At 39.3% G+C, this 18,112-nt stretch overlaps 1 protein-coding gene across 1 annotated transcript in view; it reads left to right on the top strand.

Moving 5' to 3' along the window:
* LOC126249484 (dynein axonemal heavy chain 7-like) overlaps positions 1 to 18,112 on the top strand; it is a 1,193,512-nt gene that overhangs the window by 1,018,842 nt on the left and 156,558 nt on the right. Inside the window, exons 47-48 of the mRNA XM_049951137.1 lie at positions 7,937 to 8,052; positions 8,194 to 8,342. Of these exons, the coding sequence (XP_049807094.1) occupies positions 7,937 to 8,052; positions 8,194 to 8,342 (265 nt within the window). The remainder of the gene's footprint in view (positions 1 to 7,936; positions 8,053 to 8,193; positions 8,343 to 18,112) is intronic.

The raw sequence follows: 18,112 nt of genomic DNA, 5'->3' as shown, positions 1-18,112 counted from the left end.
ACTATCCCAGCCCAACCTGAAGAATTTTTGTTTTTCAGTGGTAATATAATGTTTTCTACTTCTGTCGCTGACACCGCTTTAAATTTTGTGAAGCATTCCAAGACTTTATCAAGTCTGAAAGTACATACTTTATTGTCATAATCTGCAACACTGACATCTGATTTCGCTACATTAATGAATAATTCATTGAAGTATCTTAAATTTGAGTTGGATTCGCAATAACCTTGTCTTCAAGCTTGATTTTACAACTTTCATGACTAGACACTGTAATACCTAATTCAGATTTCACAAATGACCACACTCCCTCTGATTTATTCTCATGTCTTAAAATTAAACTATTATCTGCCATTTACTTTGTTGCCTCCACAACTTTCTTAAACGTAATTTTGTATCATCTAACATATTCATCAAAGTCAGTGCTTTTATTATATCTCAGTTCATTATGTAGCTGCCTTTTCTTAGCAATGGAGATTTTTTATCTTTAGTGACCCATTTTAATTTTTTGTCACTTTATTAAGACAAGTTTTAGGTGGAAACATTTAAAAAACTACTTAAGAATGCTTCATATTTGCAGTACTTAAAATATTTTTGTCAGAGTGCCATTCTGTCTCATTCAGCTTGTCATGAAATGAAATGATGTTTTCCTGATTAAAGTTTCATTTTAAATAGACCTTTTTACAGAGAACTTCCTTACTTGATCTGGGTAACTCAATGAATAATGCTGAATGATCAGAAATTCCTAACTCTAAGCAAAATGTATGTACATCTTTAAAAACATAATTCATTTAAATATTGTCAATGCATATAGCTGACTGACCATTTTGCTCATTGATTCTGCAAAATTTAATTTGAAACTTTATTTTTTATTAAGTCAATGAATTTTGATGCTCTGCTGTTTTCACTCAACACATTGATATTGAAATTAGCAGAAATTACAATTTTCTTCATTTTTTTTCTTTACTAAGGTATTCTAGCAAAACTGAAATTTACATATGAAATACTCAGTTGTGACTTTCCCTGGGATTCTATATATCAAAACTATAACAACATTTAGGTTCCTTAATTTGACAAAGCAACCCTCAAAAATACACTCGTCATTTAAACAGTTAGTCAAGTCTTACATGGTAATTTAAATCTGAATGAATAAGTATGCATGAACCTCCACCTGATTTATTATTCCCACAAAATATGGTCATTACCTTAAAGTTTTTAATTTTACTTAAGATTTTTATTGTACCTTCACTAAGCCAGTGTTCATTTAAACAAATTACTTTAACATTTTTAATCTTGTACAAAAAATTTCGAGCTTATCTATTTTAGAGATTTTGTCACCAGAGTCTTCAGTATTTAATACATTTTCATTGCAGTGCTTGACATATGTACACTCAGCTCTGTTTACAATTTTATGTTTACTATTGATTGGAAGTTGTTTAGATTCTTTAACATCCCCATCGGCACCTTTTAGTTTCCCTTGTTTGTTATGATTTGACAAGTATCAGCAAACATTCTGCTAAGTGTTTTCAAACCCAATCTGTTAAGATGTAAACCATCTTTCCCCAGACATTTATTACTCAAGGATTTATTAGGATCTATCAATACCGCCCCTAACCTGTTGCAATGCTCTTTGATAGAAGAATTTATTCTTGTTGTGTATATTTCACTCACTGACCTTATATATATTATGTCACTTATTACAATCTGAGAAGCTTTTTAGATGTGTCTTGCCATTTGAATCATGTTTCTAGTATGGACAATTTCTTCCTCACTCCAGCTTCAAAAAGAATTCATCCCCACATGTAGGAAAACAGATTTGTAGCTCCAGCTGGATTCATCTCTTGAAGTTTCTTCCAAGCTTAATAAGCTTTTCAGATGTTATTCATTTGTTGAGACTTTATTCCTGGACAAAAATCAATTTTTGTGTTTGGTACTACTTCAATGTTTTTCAGCATACAGCCTCCTTTAGTGAGGAACTCTTCTTTGAGAGGATTCATATCACTACTGAGCTGCTTGTAAACTCTTTATTGTATGTCACTTTTTCCATTTATATTTATTCCCTAATTAAGCTCTTCAGCTTGTTCAAAAACCATTACACATTCTTTTGAGGATTTCAGAAGTGTATCACTCCAGCCAGTTTTGCTACTTTGACCATTATTTATGTTTCTCTCATTTTCTTGTGTATGCTCTTCAACAACTGGTGTTTTCTTGCAACTACAATTTTCTTGATGCTTCAGGTCTGTATTTTCTTCTCTCAGTAGTCGTAATTCACTTTCCAGAGTGACTATATCACTTAGCAGCACTTTTATCACAAGTAAGGTAATTTACTCTGCTCAAGAGTTCCTTGAGTATATGACAAATGACCCATTTTCCATCTTTGGGTGGGTGTAGTGACATCTCTAAACAGCCAAAGGGACTGTTTCTGTGATACAATATCCTTAGTCAATGTCTTTCTTCAAGAGTTCTGGGTGTAGGCAGGGTTTAGTGACATCTCTAAACAGCCAAAGGGACTGTTTCTGTGATACAATATCCTTAGTCAATGTCTTTCTTCAAGAGTTCTGGGAACCGGTACAACGCAAAACTTTTTATGATGTGTGTAGTTTGTTTGTGGTTAGTGTTTCACTAAAAGTTTGGCCTTTTATAATGTTTCTGTTATCTCCACTCTTTGTACCCTATCTGCCAGCTGTGCTCGAAACCAGTTTTTAGCCACATCGCTTATTCCTAATGTGCAACAGCATCAAAAGCCTTAGAAACATCTACAAATATGCCTACAACATCCTCATCCTTGTCAAGAGCCTCAATTACCACTTTTATGAATTTATCTATGGCTCATTCTGTACTTCTACGACTTTGGAACCCAATATGTGATTCATTTGGATGGTTATGTTTATTCAAGTAATTCATTAATCTATCTTTCATAAATGAGTCTATTATTTTTGAGCATGATGATAGCAGAGAAATGGGTCAATCGTCTTGTATGTCTTCTGCTTACCTTTTGATCAGGCCAACCAAAGACGCCACTTGTCCTAAAACAGATGTTTGATTGGAGGAGGTCTGATAGTGGTCACTACAGGCGCTGACAGAAATTTACTAAGCAGCTACGTGAGGCACTAGATATGTACAAAAGTGCTGTTAAATGTAAACCCCTAGTATGGTTCCTTTTTATATTCATTGCATTAGGAATGTTTGTGTACATTAAACTATTTACCAATATCATAAGAAAATTCATACATCATGTCTCCCATATGCCTCTTCATGATAAGGTATGTTGTATGGAAAGTGAGCAGTGTATCATTTGGCTCTCTTTTTAATTTTAAACACATTTTATTAAATATTAGTAAAATTTTCATGATGGGTTTATAATGTTCTCATTTGGATGCCAATAGTCCCGTCACATCTTTCGTTAAAGAAAATTAATGTCAGCAGCATGATTCTACCAACAATTTTAATTAGAACATCTCCTTCCAGATATTCAGTATCTCTTAATGTCTTGGGGGGTCTCAGAAATTTGACATTCTTCAATTGGAGCATGTGACCTACTTGTTTTTAACTCATAGTTGTATTCACTGCATTGTATTCACTTACAAAAATTTGCCAATCTTGACTCTTATGAGCCATCATCAGAGTTAAAAGAAATGCAGAAAAGGCAAAACACAAAGTTACTATTATATAGAAAACTTAACCGTTTCAAAATAAAGAGAAAAATACAAATATACTCAATATCTTGTTATAAAAGTAGCAAGTCAAACAATCACATAGAACCTATATCAGTCAGCTGACATCAACTGTAATGACTCCTCATGCAGCATCCCTATAAAATGGAACAGTCATCATCATCATCATCATCATTTAAGACTGATTATGCCTTTCAGCGTTCAGTCTGGAGCATAGTCCCCCTTATAAAATTCCTCCATGATCCCCTATTCAGTGCTAACATTGGTGCCTCTTCTGATGTTAAGCCTATTACTTCAAAATCATTCTTAACCGAATCCAGGTACCTTCTCCTTGGTCTGCCCCAACTCCTCCCACCCTCTACTGCTGAACCCATGAGTCTCTTGGGTAACCTTGCTTCTCCCATGCGTGTAACATGACCCCACCATCTAATCCTGTTCGCCCTGACTGCTACATCTATAGAGTTCATTCCCAGTTTTTCTTTGATTTCCTCATTGTGGACACCATCCTGCCATTGTTCCCATCCATTAGTACCTGCAATCATCCTAGCTACTTTCATATCCGTAACCTCAACCTTGTTGATAAGGTAACCTGAATCCACCCAGCTTTCGCTCCCATACAACAAAGTTGGTCGAAAGATTGAACGGTGCACAGATAACTTAGTCTTGGTACTGACTTCCTTCTTGCAGAAGAAAGTAGATTGTAGCTGAGCGCTCACTGCATTAGCTTTGCTACACCTCGCTTCCAGTTTTTTCACTATGTTGCCATCCTGTGAGAATATGCATCCAAAGTACTTGAAAACGTCCACCTGTTCTAACTTTTTTCCTCCTATTTGGCACTCAAGCCGTTTATATCTCTTTCCCACTGACATTACTTTAGTTTTGGAGATGCTAATCTTCATACCATAGTCCTTACATTTCTGATCTAGCTCTGAAATATTACTTTGCAAACTTTCAATTGAATCTGCCATCACAACTAAGTCATCCGCATATGCAAGACTGCTTACTTTGTGTTCACATTTCTTAATCTCACACAGCCAGTCTATTATTTTCAACATATGATCCATAAATAATATGAACAACAGTGGAGACAGGTTGCAGCCTTGTCTTACCCCTGAAACTACTCTGAACCATGAACTCAATTTACCGTCAACTCTAACTGCTGCCTGACTATCTATGTAAAGACCTTTAATTGCTTGCAAAAGTTTGCCTCCTATTCCATAATCTCATATAACAGACAATAACTTCCTCCTAAGAACCCGGTCATATGCCTTTTCTAGGTCTATAAAGCATAGATACAATTCCCTGCTCCACTCATAACACTTCTCCATTATTTGCCGTAAGCTAAAGATCTGGTCCTGACAACCTCTAAGATGCCTAAACCCGCACTGATTTTCATCCAATTGGTTCTCAACTAATACTCGCACTTTCCTTTCAACAATACCTGAGAAGATTTTACCCACAATGCTGATTAAAGAGATACCTCTGTAGTTGTTACAATCTTTTCTGTTTCCATGTTTAAAAATTGGTGTGATTACTGCTTTTGTCCAGTCTGATGGAACCTGTCCCGACTCCCAGGCCAATTCAATTATCCTGTGTAGCCATTTAAGACCTGACATTCCACTGTATTTGATGAGTTCCAACTTAATTTCATCCACCCCAGCTGCTTTATTGCACTGCAACCTATTGACCATTTTCTCCACTTCCTCAAATGTGATCCTATATCCATCATCATTCCTATCCCATTGTACCTCGAAATCTGAAACATTACTGATCGTATTTTCACCTACATTGAGCAACTCTTCAAAATATTCCCTCCATCTGCCCAAGGAATCCACAGGATTCACCAGCAGTTTTCCTGACCTGTCCAAAATACTTGTCATTTCCTTCTTACCTCCCTTTTGAAGACTGCTAATCACACTCCAGAATGGTTTTCCAGCAGCTTGACCCAAAGTCTCCAACCTGTTTCCAAAGTCTTCCCACGATTTCTTCTTGGATGCATCAATTATCTGTTTGGCTTTGTTTCTTTCTTCAACATAACTTTCTTTGTCTACCTGAGTTCTAGTATGTAGCCATTTTTGATATGCCTTCTTTTTCCTTTTACAGGCTGCCTTGACTGTGTCACTCCACCAAGCTGTTTGCTTCATCCTACCTTTACACACTACTGTTCCAAGACATTCTTTAGCCACTTCTAGTACTGTGTCCCTGTACCTTGCCCATTCCTTTTCCAATGACTGTAATTGACTACATTAAACTAACTGGTACCTTTCTGAGATCACTGTTATGTACTTGTGCCTGATTTCCTTATCCTGAAGTTCTCCACTCTTATCCTCCTACATATGGACCTGACCTCTTGCACTTTCGGCCTCACAATCCCAATTTCACTGCAGATTAAATAATGATCATTGTCATCAAAGAATCCCCTGAATACCCGTGTGTCCCTCACAGCCTTCCTGAATTCCTGATCTGTTATTATATAGTCAATGACAGATCTGGTTCCCCTGCCTTCCCAAGTATACCGGTGAATGTTCTTATGTTTAAAAAAGGAGTTTGTGATTACTAAGCCCATACTGGCACAGAAATCCAAGAGTTGTTTCCCGTTCCTGTTGGCCTCCATATCCTCTCCAAATTTACCCATAACATTTTCATACCCTTCTGTTCGATTTCCAATCCTGACATTAAAATCACCCTTGAGCAGAACACTCCTTTTCCTTTACTCTAACAACTACATCTCTGAGTGCCTCATAAAAACTATCCATCTTATCTTGATCTGTCCCTTCACAATGCGAATATACTGACACAATCCTAATTTTCTTGCTCTGTCAGATCTATCCACATCAGTCGTTCATTTACATACCTTATTGCAACTATACTGAGTTCCATTTCTTTCCTGATGTAAAGCCCTACACCCCATTGTGCTATTCCTGCTTTGACTCCTGACAGGTAGACCTTGTATTCTCCCACTTCCTCTTCTTTCTCAGCCCTTACCCAAATGTCACTAACAGCTAAAACGTCCAGCCTCATCTTACTTGCAGCCTCTTCCAGCTCTACCTTCTTCCCAGAGTAGCCCCCATTGATATTAATAGCTCTCCATCTCATAACCATTTGTTTGCCAAGTCATATCTTAGCAACAGTAATGTTTGTAAATGGCACATGATCATGCCTTGCTTAAATGTGTGGAAATTACATTTTTTTATGTTTAAAAAACTGTAACAAAATCATTAAGTTTCATTTTTTGAAGTACACTAATCAACTACAGTTTTCAGTATTTAAAGAAACTAAGCTAAATGATTACTGGTATCATGGGTCCACTTTTCCCAAAAATTGAATGATTATGGCTGTTCACTGCTTTAATTAGAGAGTATATAAAACTGCAGAAGGACCCAAGCATAAGTAAAACCATAGTAAACAGAGATACAAGTATTTTGCCAGCAAACGGTAGTAAAATGTGTATGTAGAATTGAATGACAGAGGATCGTCTCTGTCATGTCCCGTACAGCTGCACAGCATACAGACAGGTGGGAGCTGTCACATCAGCTCTTGGGCATCATGTAAAGCATATAATTAACAAGGCACTACCTCATATGATCTGATGGACACATTGAGCACATGACATCATAAAGAAGGCTACTCTTCAAAAATTTTAAAATAAAAATTTTGGGTAAATTTACTTTGTTCATTTAAAATCCATTCTGAATGTTGTGTTTTGATATCCTCTGTTTCCTCCTGGGTATTGAGCAATCTTCCTTTCCTGTTTTGTGCCGTGTTAGTTACAGAGTGATATGCATGTCAAAACATGATTTTTTCCTTATTTTCTGTATATGTAAGCAAGGCACCTTCATGAAACCTCTATGAATGTAATTGATCCATTTTATAAGTACAACACATGAGCAGACATGGCAGTGACTGAGATGGGATTACATGACCATCCAATGAGTTAATTTTGTAACAAAGTACTTGGTATATTTCTGTTTTTCTCCTTACGTTCCACTTTTTTAAATTTTTACTTTTAATTTAAACTCTGCACTTAACATTTTTTGATAAAAGGTGGTTTCAATCTAAAAATGAATCTCTGAAGTTGTTTTATTAGTTTTAGTCTATGCATATACTTACCAGAAATCTAAACAATACTGTTGTTGGAGATTTAACAGTACCATTGTTTCTGTTCTCATAATATTTTAGTGCCACATATTATGATCTGTAGAAATACTTATTCAAATACTAAAACCTTTTGACTCCTTTGCAGTCTGGCATTTGTGTCGCATGAAGAGCATTTAAAATATATTCGAGAGTCCTTTACATATAACCTGTACACTAAGGTCTGCCGCTCATTGTTTGCGAAAGATAAACTGCTGTTCTCATTCCTGATCTGTACAACAATTATGATGTGAGTAGAAATTTGTACTTAGATTTTATGATCTCACTTACCTCTAAATGTAGAATAAAATACATTTTAAAACTTTTTCTCCTTCTATATTTTCCACTATAGAGTAATTGTGGCCTTATATTGTCGTTTTATGTACTACAGGTCTAACAATCAGCTTTATCCTGAAGAATTAGCTCTTTTGCTCTCTTCAGGGGGCTGTGAGAACGAAATGTTGAATCCATGTGAGGAATGGCTTCCACAAGAGCTATGGCAAAAGATTTGTTTCATAAGCCAGGCACCGTATTTTGCAGGTATTGCCTTTTTTCTATTACTGTTTATCTGTGAGAAATTTTAGAGAGATAATCTTTCAGTTTAATATTAGATATCTGATATAAGATGTGTTAAGGAATGAGAAGTACACAGTCTTTGATACTTTAACTGTACAATTTCTTCCTCTGAGAAAATCAGCCATAGTGTGTGACACTGATATAGGAGTCTCAATAATATTGAAAGCACTGTAAGATAGTTGGTAGGGTTCCTTGAAAATCCTAATCATTAGGCTAGGATCAGTGTTAGTGTCAAGGTAATAAAGGAGCTGTACAGTCCACCTAAGCTGAGCCCCATGCATTGTAATACAACTGAACAGTGATAAGTATCATAGAGATTGCTCACTAGCAAATGTTTCAGTGTCACCTTTTAACTATTTCAGCACATAGCTAGCAATGAAGTTGGTTGTCTTCTATGAATATTTCTACCATTCTCATGAGCCAGGCAGTTAATCAAAGCTCTCAAATTTCTCCCACACATCATACTCCATCAGTAGTTACTGCTGAAGCATGTTTTCAACTTATGGTAATAGACAACTGATGACAGTGAGCAAGCACAATCAAGAAGCCCAGGTGTACCAAACTCAAATTAAGTTATGGTTGGATGACTTTCTGAAGATATTCATGATATGTCACCACCCAAAGGATACACACAATAAATGATAAGGATGCAGAATGTAATATCCACTATGTGATATGTGTTAGACAAGTTATGAATTCCACCAAAACTGTTATAAGACATATCTGAAAACTTTGCAAGCCTGCTGGGTAGCATGAAACTTGACATTTGCTGGTAGGCAGAGCCATTGTATCTGTGAGAACTCATGGAGCTTACTGGTAGTGCCATGCATCATTCTCTTGACCAGTCAGAGCTCACAAACACTCTTTAATTTCCACCACACCAGACTCAGTGGTGTATTCACTTTGCTAACGTCTCACTTGTAACAATACACTGTTCTTCTTGACTTCTGAAACTATGTGTCTAGTTTTCTCTCTCTGGATTACTCGTTGGGCTTATTTATCTGTAACATAATCTCCACTTATCTCTTTGCTCATTGTTTGTCTCTATGTCCACACTTAGCAATCCACTGTTGATGGCCCCAGGTTGGTTGGCCCAGTCTCAGCAGTTCCCTTTTAGTCACAGCTGAGCTTCTGTTGAATCCCATGACAACAACTGGGGGTGGGGTAATAGATTAGCAGTGTATCATGGATGTAAAATTTGTGAAACTCCTGGAACTATTGACCACGGGATTTCATAAACAACTCGAGTGTCACTATATTTGGCAGATGCAGCAAGATAGGGATGAGTTGCATCATTATGTGGAAACAGTTAAGACAGCCTGTTTTGCCTTGTTAGTCAACTTGCCAGAGTGGGAGTTAGTTTCAATTGTCCTGAGGGGAATGCGAGCAGTGGATAAGTCACATTTTGTTTTGGATGGACATCCCTCCACTTGGGAAGAACTTCATGCTGCTGTTTAAGCGATATCTGCATTGCCACTCTTGGACAACAGACACCATGAAGTTAAAATTCAGCCCATTGGCGTTACTGAGGGGAACTCTGGATTACCAACATAAGCTGAGTCTGTTAAAGGGGAATTGTGGTGGTGTTTCAGGTGCGGTTGAACAGGGCATTTAGTTCACACTTGCATTCAGCCTTGGACACCCAGAGCCAATAAATGACACCTGGCTGGGCAGCAACCCCAGGGTCAAGCCTTTAAACCCTGGTGTGCCCATGTCACTGCTTGATCACCATCCCCACTGCCTTATATTTGTTCTCGAGTAGGTGGCAAACCTATTTGTGCCCTTTTGGATTCTGGTAGCTCCTTTTCATTGTTGAGCTTGGAATGGTTTCTTGAATTTTGTCATCTTGCGAGACAGGTCGGTTCCTTCTTCGGTGCAGAGATGTCGGGTTACCAACGGATAGCTGTTGCCTCTGCATGGTTAGGTCCAAGTGAGTATCTTGGTTGGGGATTTCTCGTGGCACTTGTCTTTGGCCTTGGTTAAGGAGCTGCTGGTTGATTTGATTTTGGGATGTGATTTTAATGGTAAAACTGGTCTTGTCTTGGATTATTCTGGGTACACCTTTTTCTTTAAGTTTGCTTCTGGTCAGAAATTTCGGTTCTGTGAGTGTGCTAAACGTAAGGTGCATCGAGATGCTGGCTGTTGATGCTAAGCTTAGTGAGTTTGATCTCACACATGTTTCTTCCCAGCAGGCCTCGAACTAGGGGTTTGTTGGAGAGATTCCCAGAGCTTCTCTGTGACAGACTGGGTATTGCTAATGTTCTTTAATACCATATTCATCTCTCTAACCATGTTCCCATCAGGCAGTCCCCATATCGTCTCTCACTGCGCCGGCCGTTGTGGCCGAGCAGTTCTAGGTGCCTCAGCCTGGAACCGCGCGACCGCTATGGTCGCAGGTTCGAATCCTGACTCGGGCATGGATGTGTGTGATGTCCTTGGGTTAGTTAGGTTTAAGTAGTTCTAAGTTATAGGGGACTGATGACCAAAGAAGTTAAGTCCCATAGTGCTCAGAGCCATTTAAACCATTTTTGAGCCATCTCTCACTGCCTAAGATGAAGATACTAAGGGGAAAGATCTCCAAAATGCTTGAGCATGGAGTTATTAGGCCTCCTACATCCACTTATGCCCCCCCTATATTCCTCAAAAAAATGGCTCTGAGCAGTATGGGACTCAACTGCTGTGGTTATCAGTCCCCTAGAACTTAGAACTACTTAAACCTAACTAACCTAAGGACATCACACACATCCATGCCCGAGGCAGGATTCGAACCTGCGACCGCAGCAGTCGCACGGTTCCGGGCTGCGCACCTAGAACCGCGAGACCACCGCGGCCGGCCTATATTCCTCGTCCCTAAGGATCAGGGGTGGAACTTTCAGACTGTTGATGACTACCATCACCTAAATAAGAAAGTTGTCCTTCAGTTGGTTCCTTTACCTGATCTTCATAAATCTTTTACTTGGTTTGCCAGGGCTAATTCGTTTACTGTGCTTGATCTAAATCAAGCCCATTATCAGATTCCCTTAGCCAAAGAATGGAAGCACATTAGAGCATTTTGTACTGATTGTAATCTGTTTGAGTTTATAATATGCCCCTCTTTGGTTTGGCTACTGGCGCAGCGTCCTTTCTCGTTTGCTGGATAATATTCTTGGAGACTTGAAATTATTCTGTGTTTACAATTACCTGGATGATTTGGTAATTTATAGTCGTTCATTTCAAGAGCATTTGGAATACATCCAGCAAGGTTTTGCTAGGTTGCAGGGGACTGATTTGACTGTTAAACCCAATAAGGTGACATTAACCAGGCAGCAGGTATCCTTCTTAAGTCACCTAGTATCAGGCAAGAGTATCCGCATTGATCAAGAGTGGACTAAAGCCTTAAGAGACCTGCTGCCCACTGATAAGAGAAGGATTTTCTAGTTCATAGGGATGGCGAATTATTTTAGGCATTTTGTCCCTAATTTGCTCAGTTGGCAGCTCCTTTAAATGAACTGTGCTGAAAAGGGGTGTGTTTTGAGTGTTGACCTGCTCAAGAGGCCACGTTTGAGCACATCAAGGCGGCTATAGCTAGTCCTCCAGTTCTTGGGGTTCCTGATTTTAATAAAAAATTTATTGTCCAAACCGATGCATCTAATGGGGAAAGTCCTCCTTCAGGAGTTCGAGGGTGAAAGGCAACCATTAGCATACATGTCTCGTCGGTTAACCAGCATCGAGCTTAAATATTCTGTTTACAAATGTGAGACATTGGCTGTCTTGTTCACAATGGATAAGTACCGGTTTTATCACAAACATAGAGTATTTCAGCTAAAGGCTGACAATCAAGCCTTAAGCTGGGTGCTAGCCAGACTGCGTAAAACTGGCCGTATCACGAGGTGGGCGGTATGCATTTCAGCGTTTCAGTTCAAGGTTAAGCACATTAGAGGTACTGAGAATGAGCTCACGGATGTCCTCAGCCATATGTTTGCTGAACAACCATTTAGTGAGAGCGCCCAAGAAGCTTTGGAAGGCAATCTTAGTTGTGTCATCTTAGGTGGTAGTCCTCATTTTTTTCAGTGATATTGACAGCCATCAGGATCAGGACCCCACATGGGGACCTGTTAAGAAAAGGCTTTGTGCGGGGGAGCATTTGAATGAATACATTACCAGGAAAGGCATTTTGTGTAAAAGGGTGGGAGGTACCAAGGAGATTAAGATCTGTCTACCAGGCACCCTAGTATGCCCCATATTCCATTATTTTCACAACTCATTGATTAGCGGGCATTTAGGACCTTATAACACCTTGCAGAAGATTAAGAAGCATCTGACTTGGCCGTCTATTGACCAAGATGTTAGAGAAATGGTTTCTTTGTGTCAGTTGTGTCGTGTGACCAAACAGAATAACGCTCTTCAACAGGGGTTCCTTAGTTCTGAGCGTGAATCTTGCCCCATGGACGAATTCTATATAGATTATGTTTGGCCCTTACCTCACACCAAAAGAGGCCATCGGTATGTATTAGTTATTATTGACGCATTTTTGAGGTTTACCTGTCTTCTTCCGAGTCGTAATGTGACTGCTGCCACCATCATTTCTCACTTAACTAACGTATTTAGTGTTTTTGGACCTCCTAAGCAAATCGTTACTGATAATGGGCTGGCCTTTCTTTCGGCTCCCTTCAAGGCATTCTGTTTTCAAAGTGGTGTTAAGCATTTAACTACCACTCTGTATTACCTGCAGGGGTCCTTTGAGGAGAGGGTCAATCGTAACCTTAAATCCACACTGATTATCTTTCATCAAAAGTCTCCCAGTATGTGAGATTCTAGTCTGCCTTGGCTTGGCTTTGCCTTAAAATACCGCCAGCCATAAGGCTTTGAAGGCTACTCTGGTTTCCTTGATGTTTGCTTATCCTGTTATTTCCACCCTTTCGAACTCATGTGGAATTCAAGACCTAATTTCTGCAGAGATCACCCCTCAGGTCGTCAAAGAAAACTGGAATCATGTGAGGCCCACATCAGACAAGCTGGTCATTATAACGGTAATTGACAAGCCTTCAGGGGTAAGCCAGGAGATCAGGTGTATGTCCGTAATTTTCCCGGGAGGCAGGTACGTGTTGGCAACCTTGGTAAAATTACTCCTTGTTTTCTGGGTCCTTGTAAGGTTATGCAGATTTTAGGTCCAGCTAATCTTCTGGTTCAGGACAACCATACCGGTAAGCAATACCGGGTCCACATAAATTAAATTTGGTTAGGCCACTAGTTGGGTTTCCCCTTTCCCCCGGGTGGGTTTGTACTTGGGAGGGGGACGTTGAGCCGTGCTGCGGCTCGCCTTGGTGCTGTTTGTAGGTTTCTGCCCTCCGTTGGAGGCCAGACAGTATTGTTTAGTTGGCACGATTGTGGTGGTTTATCTTCTTCTCGTGTTGACTGTTGCCACTTGGTTTTGCAAGCGTTGCCTGTCCACTAGTGGCAGTAGCGGCAGTTATTGATATATAGTAACTGTTGCCCTATCTTTGGGGCGACATCGTTGTTTTGCTGGGTCATGTGAGTCTGCGAGTTCAGTTGGGGACTGAGGAGAAGCCAGGTCCGAGCAGTGCGGGAACACGCCAAGACTGCTGGCAGCACGCATGGACTTCTGGATGGAAGGTCTGAGGTCACGAGGGCGCACAGCTTCATTGTAAACTGGATCCAGCAAGCTTTAAGATGAGTGCATTTTAATTCAATTAGAGAAACCTCCACCATTGTGACATCTCGTGATTCTCCAGTGACTCGGGTATGTGTTGCTGCTCGTAGTGTTGCTGAGGCAAAGAACAGTGAGTGGAGTGCTTGGGGAAGGTGGATCTGATTTGCTTTCCTCGACTTTTTATTTCTATTTACTGCGTTCAACTTGTTAAGTTCAACCAGCGGTAATTTTTCTTGCCCTGTGGCTGCTAACACCCCAGTTACCTGCCCTGGGGGTTACTGTATGTGACAGCAGTGTACATTTCCTCACCTTGCCACTGCTGTCTGGTAAGGCATGTAGTTTTGACAGCTTTCTTGATTGTAAGCCAGTTGGTGATTCTTCTACTTGGGTGATAATGATTCCCTTCACGTCCTGGGCACTCTAAACACTGTATTCTGGATGTAGTGCAGACCGCTGATTCCGGCTTTGGCATACTGTTCCATCATTGCATTTGGTTTATCAGACATCAGGTAACTTCAGCAAGATTATAATTAGTCATTCGTTCGACTTCCACTAGTCTGAGTTACCATCTGCCTTTCTCATTGCTTGCAAAAGTGTTTGTTGCTGGACCTTCTCAGAGGACGATTCCTGGAGCACCATCTGGAACAGTTGCTTGTTTTTTTTTTTTTTTTTTTTTTTTTTAAATTAGATTTTGCTATTGCATTTGCTGTTTTACAGCAGGTTTCAAATTTTTTTTATATTACTGCTTTTCGTCGTGTGTAAGGCCTTCAGCTGTGCTTGTGGTCATTTGCCTTAAAATTCTAATTTGGTGTTTGTATTTAGCAGTAAGCCTTAAAACCTTATTACTCAGAATGAGATTTTCATTCTGCAGTGGAGTTTGCACTGATATGAAACTTCCTGGCAGATTAAAACTGTGTGCCAGACAGGGACTCAAACTCGGGACCTTTGCATTTTGTGGGCAAGTTTGGAAGGCAGGAGATGAGGATGGGTCATGAGTCGTGCTTTGGTAGCTCAGATGGTAGAGCACTTGCCCATGAAAGGCAAAGGTCCCGAGTTGGAGTCTCGGTCCGGCACACAGTTTTAATCAGCCAGGAAGTTTCAACCTTATTACTGCCATTCCTGGCATCTGAGGCCTTCCGATGTGTTTGGGGCGACTTACCTTAATATTTCAATACCTGTAAGCTGTAAATTGCAGTGAGTTCTTAAACAATTCTTAATTTATTCCCATTCCTGGCGTGTAGGGCCTTCTGCCCGGATCACAGTGGCTTGCTTTTAAAACATTATTTGTTGTATCTGTATTTAATGGTGATTTGCTAAACTGTAACTCACTGAAAACACTATTATTTACACAGTTGTTTATTCCTTCATTAATAATGGGTGGTATTTTTTATTTATTGAGTAGTCTGGAATTATTGTTTTAAAATAAATTGTGTGTAAATGTAAAAGACAACCAATAGTAACTGTTTATGGCCCCGTCCACAATCATAAACAAATCCTGCCTTCCCTTGACTACCAGGTTTCAATATCAAATTTTGATGCCTGTTTCAGAACACAGGCCATCTAGGTACTTCCCTCCATCACCAGCTTTTCCAAAACTACAAAGATGGGGGTTTTTCTTGCAACACATATATCACTTCCACAACCTTCCTGGCCTCAGTCTCCATTAACTCAATGTCACCACACTGTCCCCCCAGCTGTTTCCTCTCTGTATTAGTATCACCCCTCCAAATTCGCATCTCTATGTTGCTTTGCACTTCTCTCACAAGCTCTGACACTCCTAACCAGTAGGAGTACAGTAACAATCTCATACACAGGTCAAAACAGTGAGAGAGATTTCCAAAAGCAAAGCAGGCACACCACCACTTCTTTTTTCACTTATCCATGTGTAGGTACTATTGTAGTTTGTTTTCCATCTGGTTACTTTGGAATTCCACACAAGGAGTTTCATTTAGTTGGTATTCATTAATCTCTACTTGTGGTATCAGTTGTTGTTGGTGTTGTTGTTGTTGTTGTTGTTGTTGTGGTCTTTAGTCTAGAGACTGTTTTGATGCAGCTCTCCATGCTACTCTATCCTGTGCAAGCTTCTTCATCTCCCAGTACCTACTGCAACCTGCATCCTTCTGAATCAGCTTAGTGTATTCATCTCTTGGTCTCCCTCTGCGATTTTTAGCCTCCATGCTGCCATCCAATACTAAATTGATAATCCCTTGATGCCTTAGATCCCTTCTTCTAGTCAAGTTGTGCCACAAATTTCTCTTCTCCTCAATTCTATTCAGTACCTTCTTATTACTTGTGTGATCTACCCATCTGATCTTCAGCAGTCTTCTGTAGCACAACATTTTGAAAGCTTCTATTCTCTTCTTGTCCATACCATTTGTCATCCATATTTCACTTCCATACATGGCTACATTCCATACAAATACTTTCAGAAACCACTTCCTGACACTTAAATCTATACTTAATGTTAACAAATTTCTTTTTTTCAGAAATGTTTTCCTTGCCATTGCCAGTCTACATTTTATATACTCTCTACTTCGACCACCATCAGTTATTTTGCTCCCCAAATAGCAAAACTCACCTACTACTGTAAGTGTCTCATTTCATAATCTAATTCCCTCAGCATCATCTGATTTAGTTTGACTACAATCCATTTTCCTCCTTTTGCTTTTGTTAATGTTCATCTTATATCCTCCTTTCAAGACACTGTCCTTTCCATTCAAGTGCTCTTCTAGATCCTTTGCTCTCTCTGACCGAATTACGATGGCTCTCCCAAGGCTATCAATAGTTCTAATGGAATGTTGTCTACTCCTTGGACCTTGTTTCGAATTAGGTCTTTTAGTGCTCTGTCAATGTCTTCACACAGTATCATATCTCCCATTTAATCTTCATGTACATCCTCTTCCATTTCCATAATATTGTCCTCAAGTACATCACCCTTGTATAGACCCTCTATATATTCCTTCCACCTTTCTGCTTTCCCTTCTTTGCTTAGAACTGGGTTTCCATCTGAGCTCTTGATATCCATACAAGTGGTTTTCTTATCACCAAAGGTGTCTTTAATTTTCCTGTAGGCAGTACGTATATTACCCCTAGTGATATATGGCTCTACATCCTTGCATTTGTCCTCTAGCCATCACTGCTTCATCATTTTGGACTTCCTGTCAATGTCAATTTTGAGACGTTTGTATTCCTTTTTGCCTGCTTCATTTACTGCATTTTTATATTTTCTTCTTTCATCAAATAAATTCAATATTTCTTCTGTTACCAAAGGATTTCTGCTAGCCCTTGTCTTTTTACCTACTTGATCCTCTGCTGCCTTCACTATTTCATCTCTCAAAGCTACTCATTGTTCTTCTACTGTATTTCTTTCCCCCGTTCTTGTCAATCCTTCCCTAATGCTCTCTCTGAAACTCTCTACAACCTCTAGTTCTTTCAGTTTATCCAGGTCCCATCTCCTTAAATTCCCACCTTTTTGCAGTTTCTTCAGTTTTAATCTACAGTTCATAGCTAATAGATTGTGGTCAGAGTTCACATCTGCCCCTGAAAATGTCTTACAATTTAAAACCTGGTTCCTAAATCTCTGTCTTACCATTATATAATCTATCTGAAACCTTCCAGTGTCTCCAGCTCTCTTCCATGTTACAACGTTCTTCCATGATTAAATTATGCTCTGTGCAGAATTCTACCAGGCGGCTTCCTCTTTCATTCATTGTCCCCATTCCATATTCACCTACTACTTTTCCTTCTCTTCCTTTCCCTACTATCGAATTACAGTCACCCATGACTATTAAATTTTCATCTCCCTTCACTATCTAAATAATTTCTTTTATCTTATCATACACTTCATCAATACCTTCATCATCTGCAGAGCTGGTTGGCATATAAACTTGTACTACTGTGGTAAGCATTGGCTTCGTGTCTATCTTTGCTACAATAATGCTTTGTAGTAGCTTATCTGCACTCCTATTTTTTTATTCATTATTAAACCTACTCCTGCAGTACCCCTTTTTGATTTTGTATTTATAACCCTGTATTCACCCAACCAGAAGTCTTGTTCCTCCTGTCAACGAACTTCAGTAATTCT

This window comes from Schistocerca nitens, chromosome 3, assembly GCF_023898315.1.
Source record: "Schistocerca nitens isolate TAMUIC-IGC-003100 chromosome 3, iqSchNite1.1, whole genome shotgun sequence".
Taxonomy (NCBI): Eukaryota; Metazoa; Arthropoda; class Insecta; order Orthoptera; family Acrididae; genus Schistocerca; species Schistocerca nitens.
The sequence above is the reverse complement of the archived record's forward strand: the minus strand, read 5'-3'. Positions and strand labels throughout refer to the sequence as shown.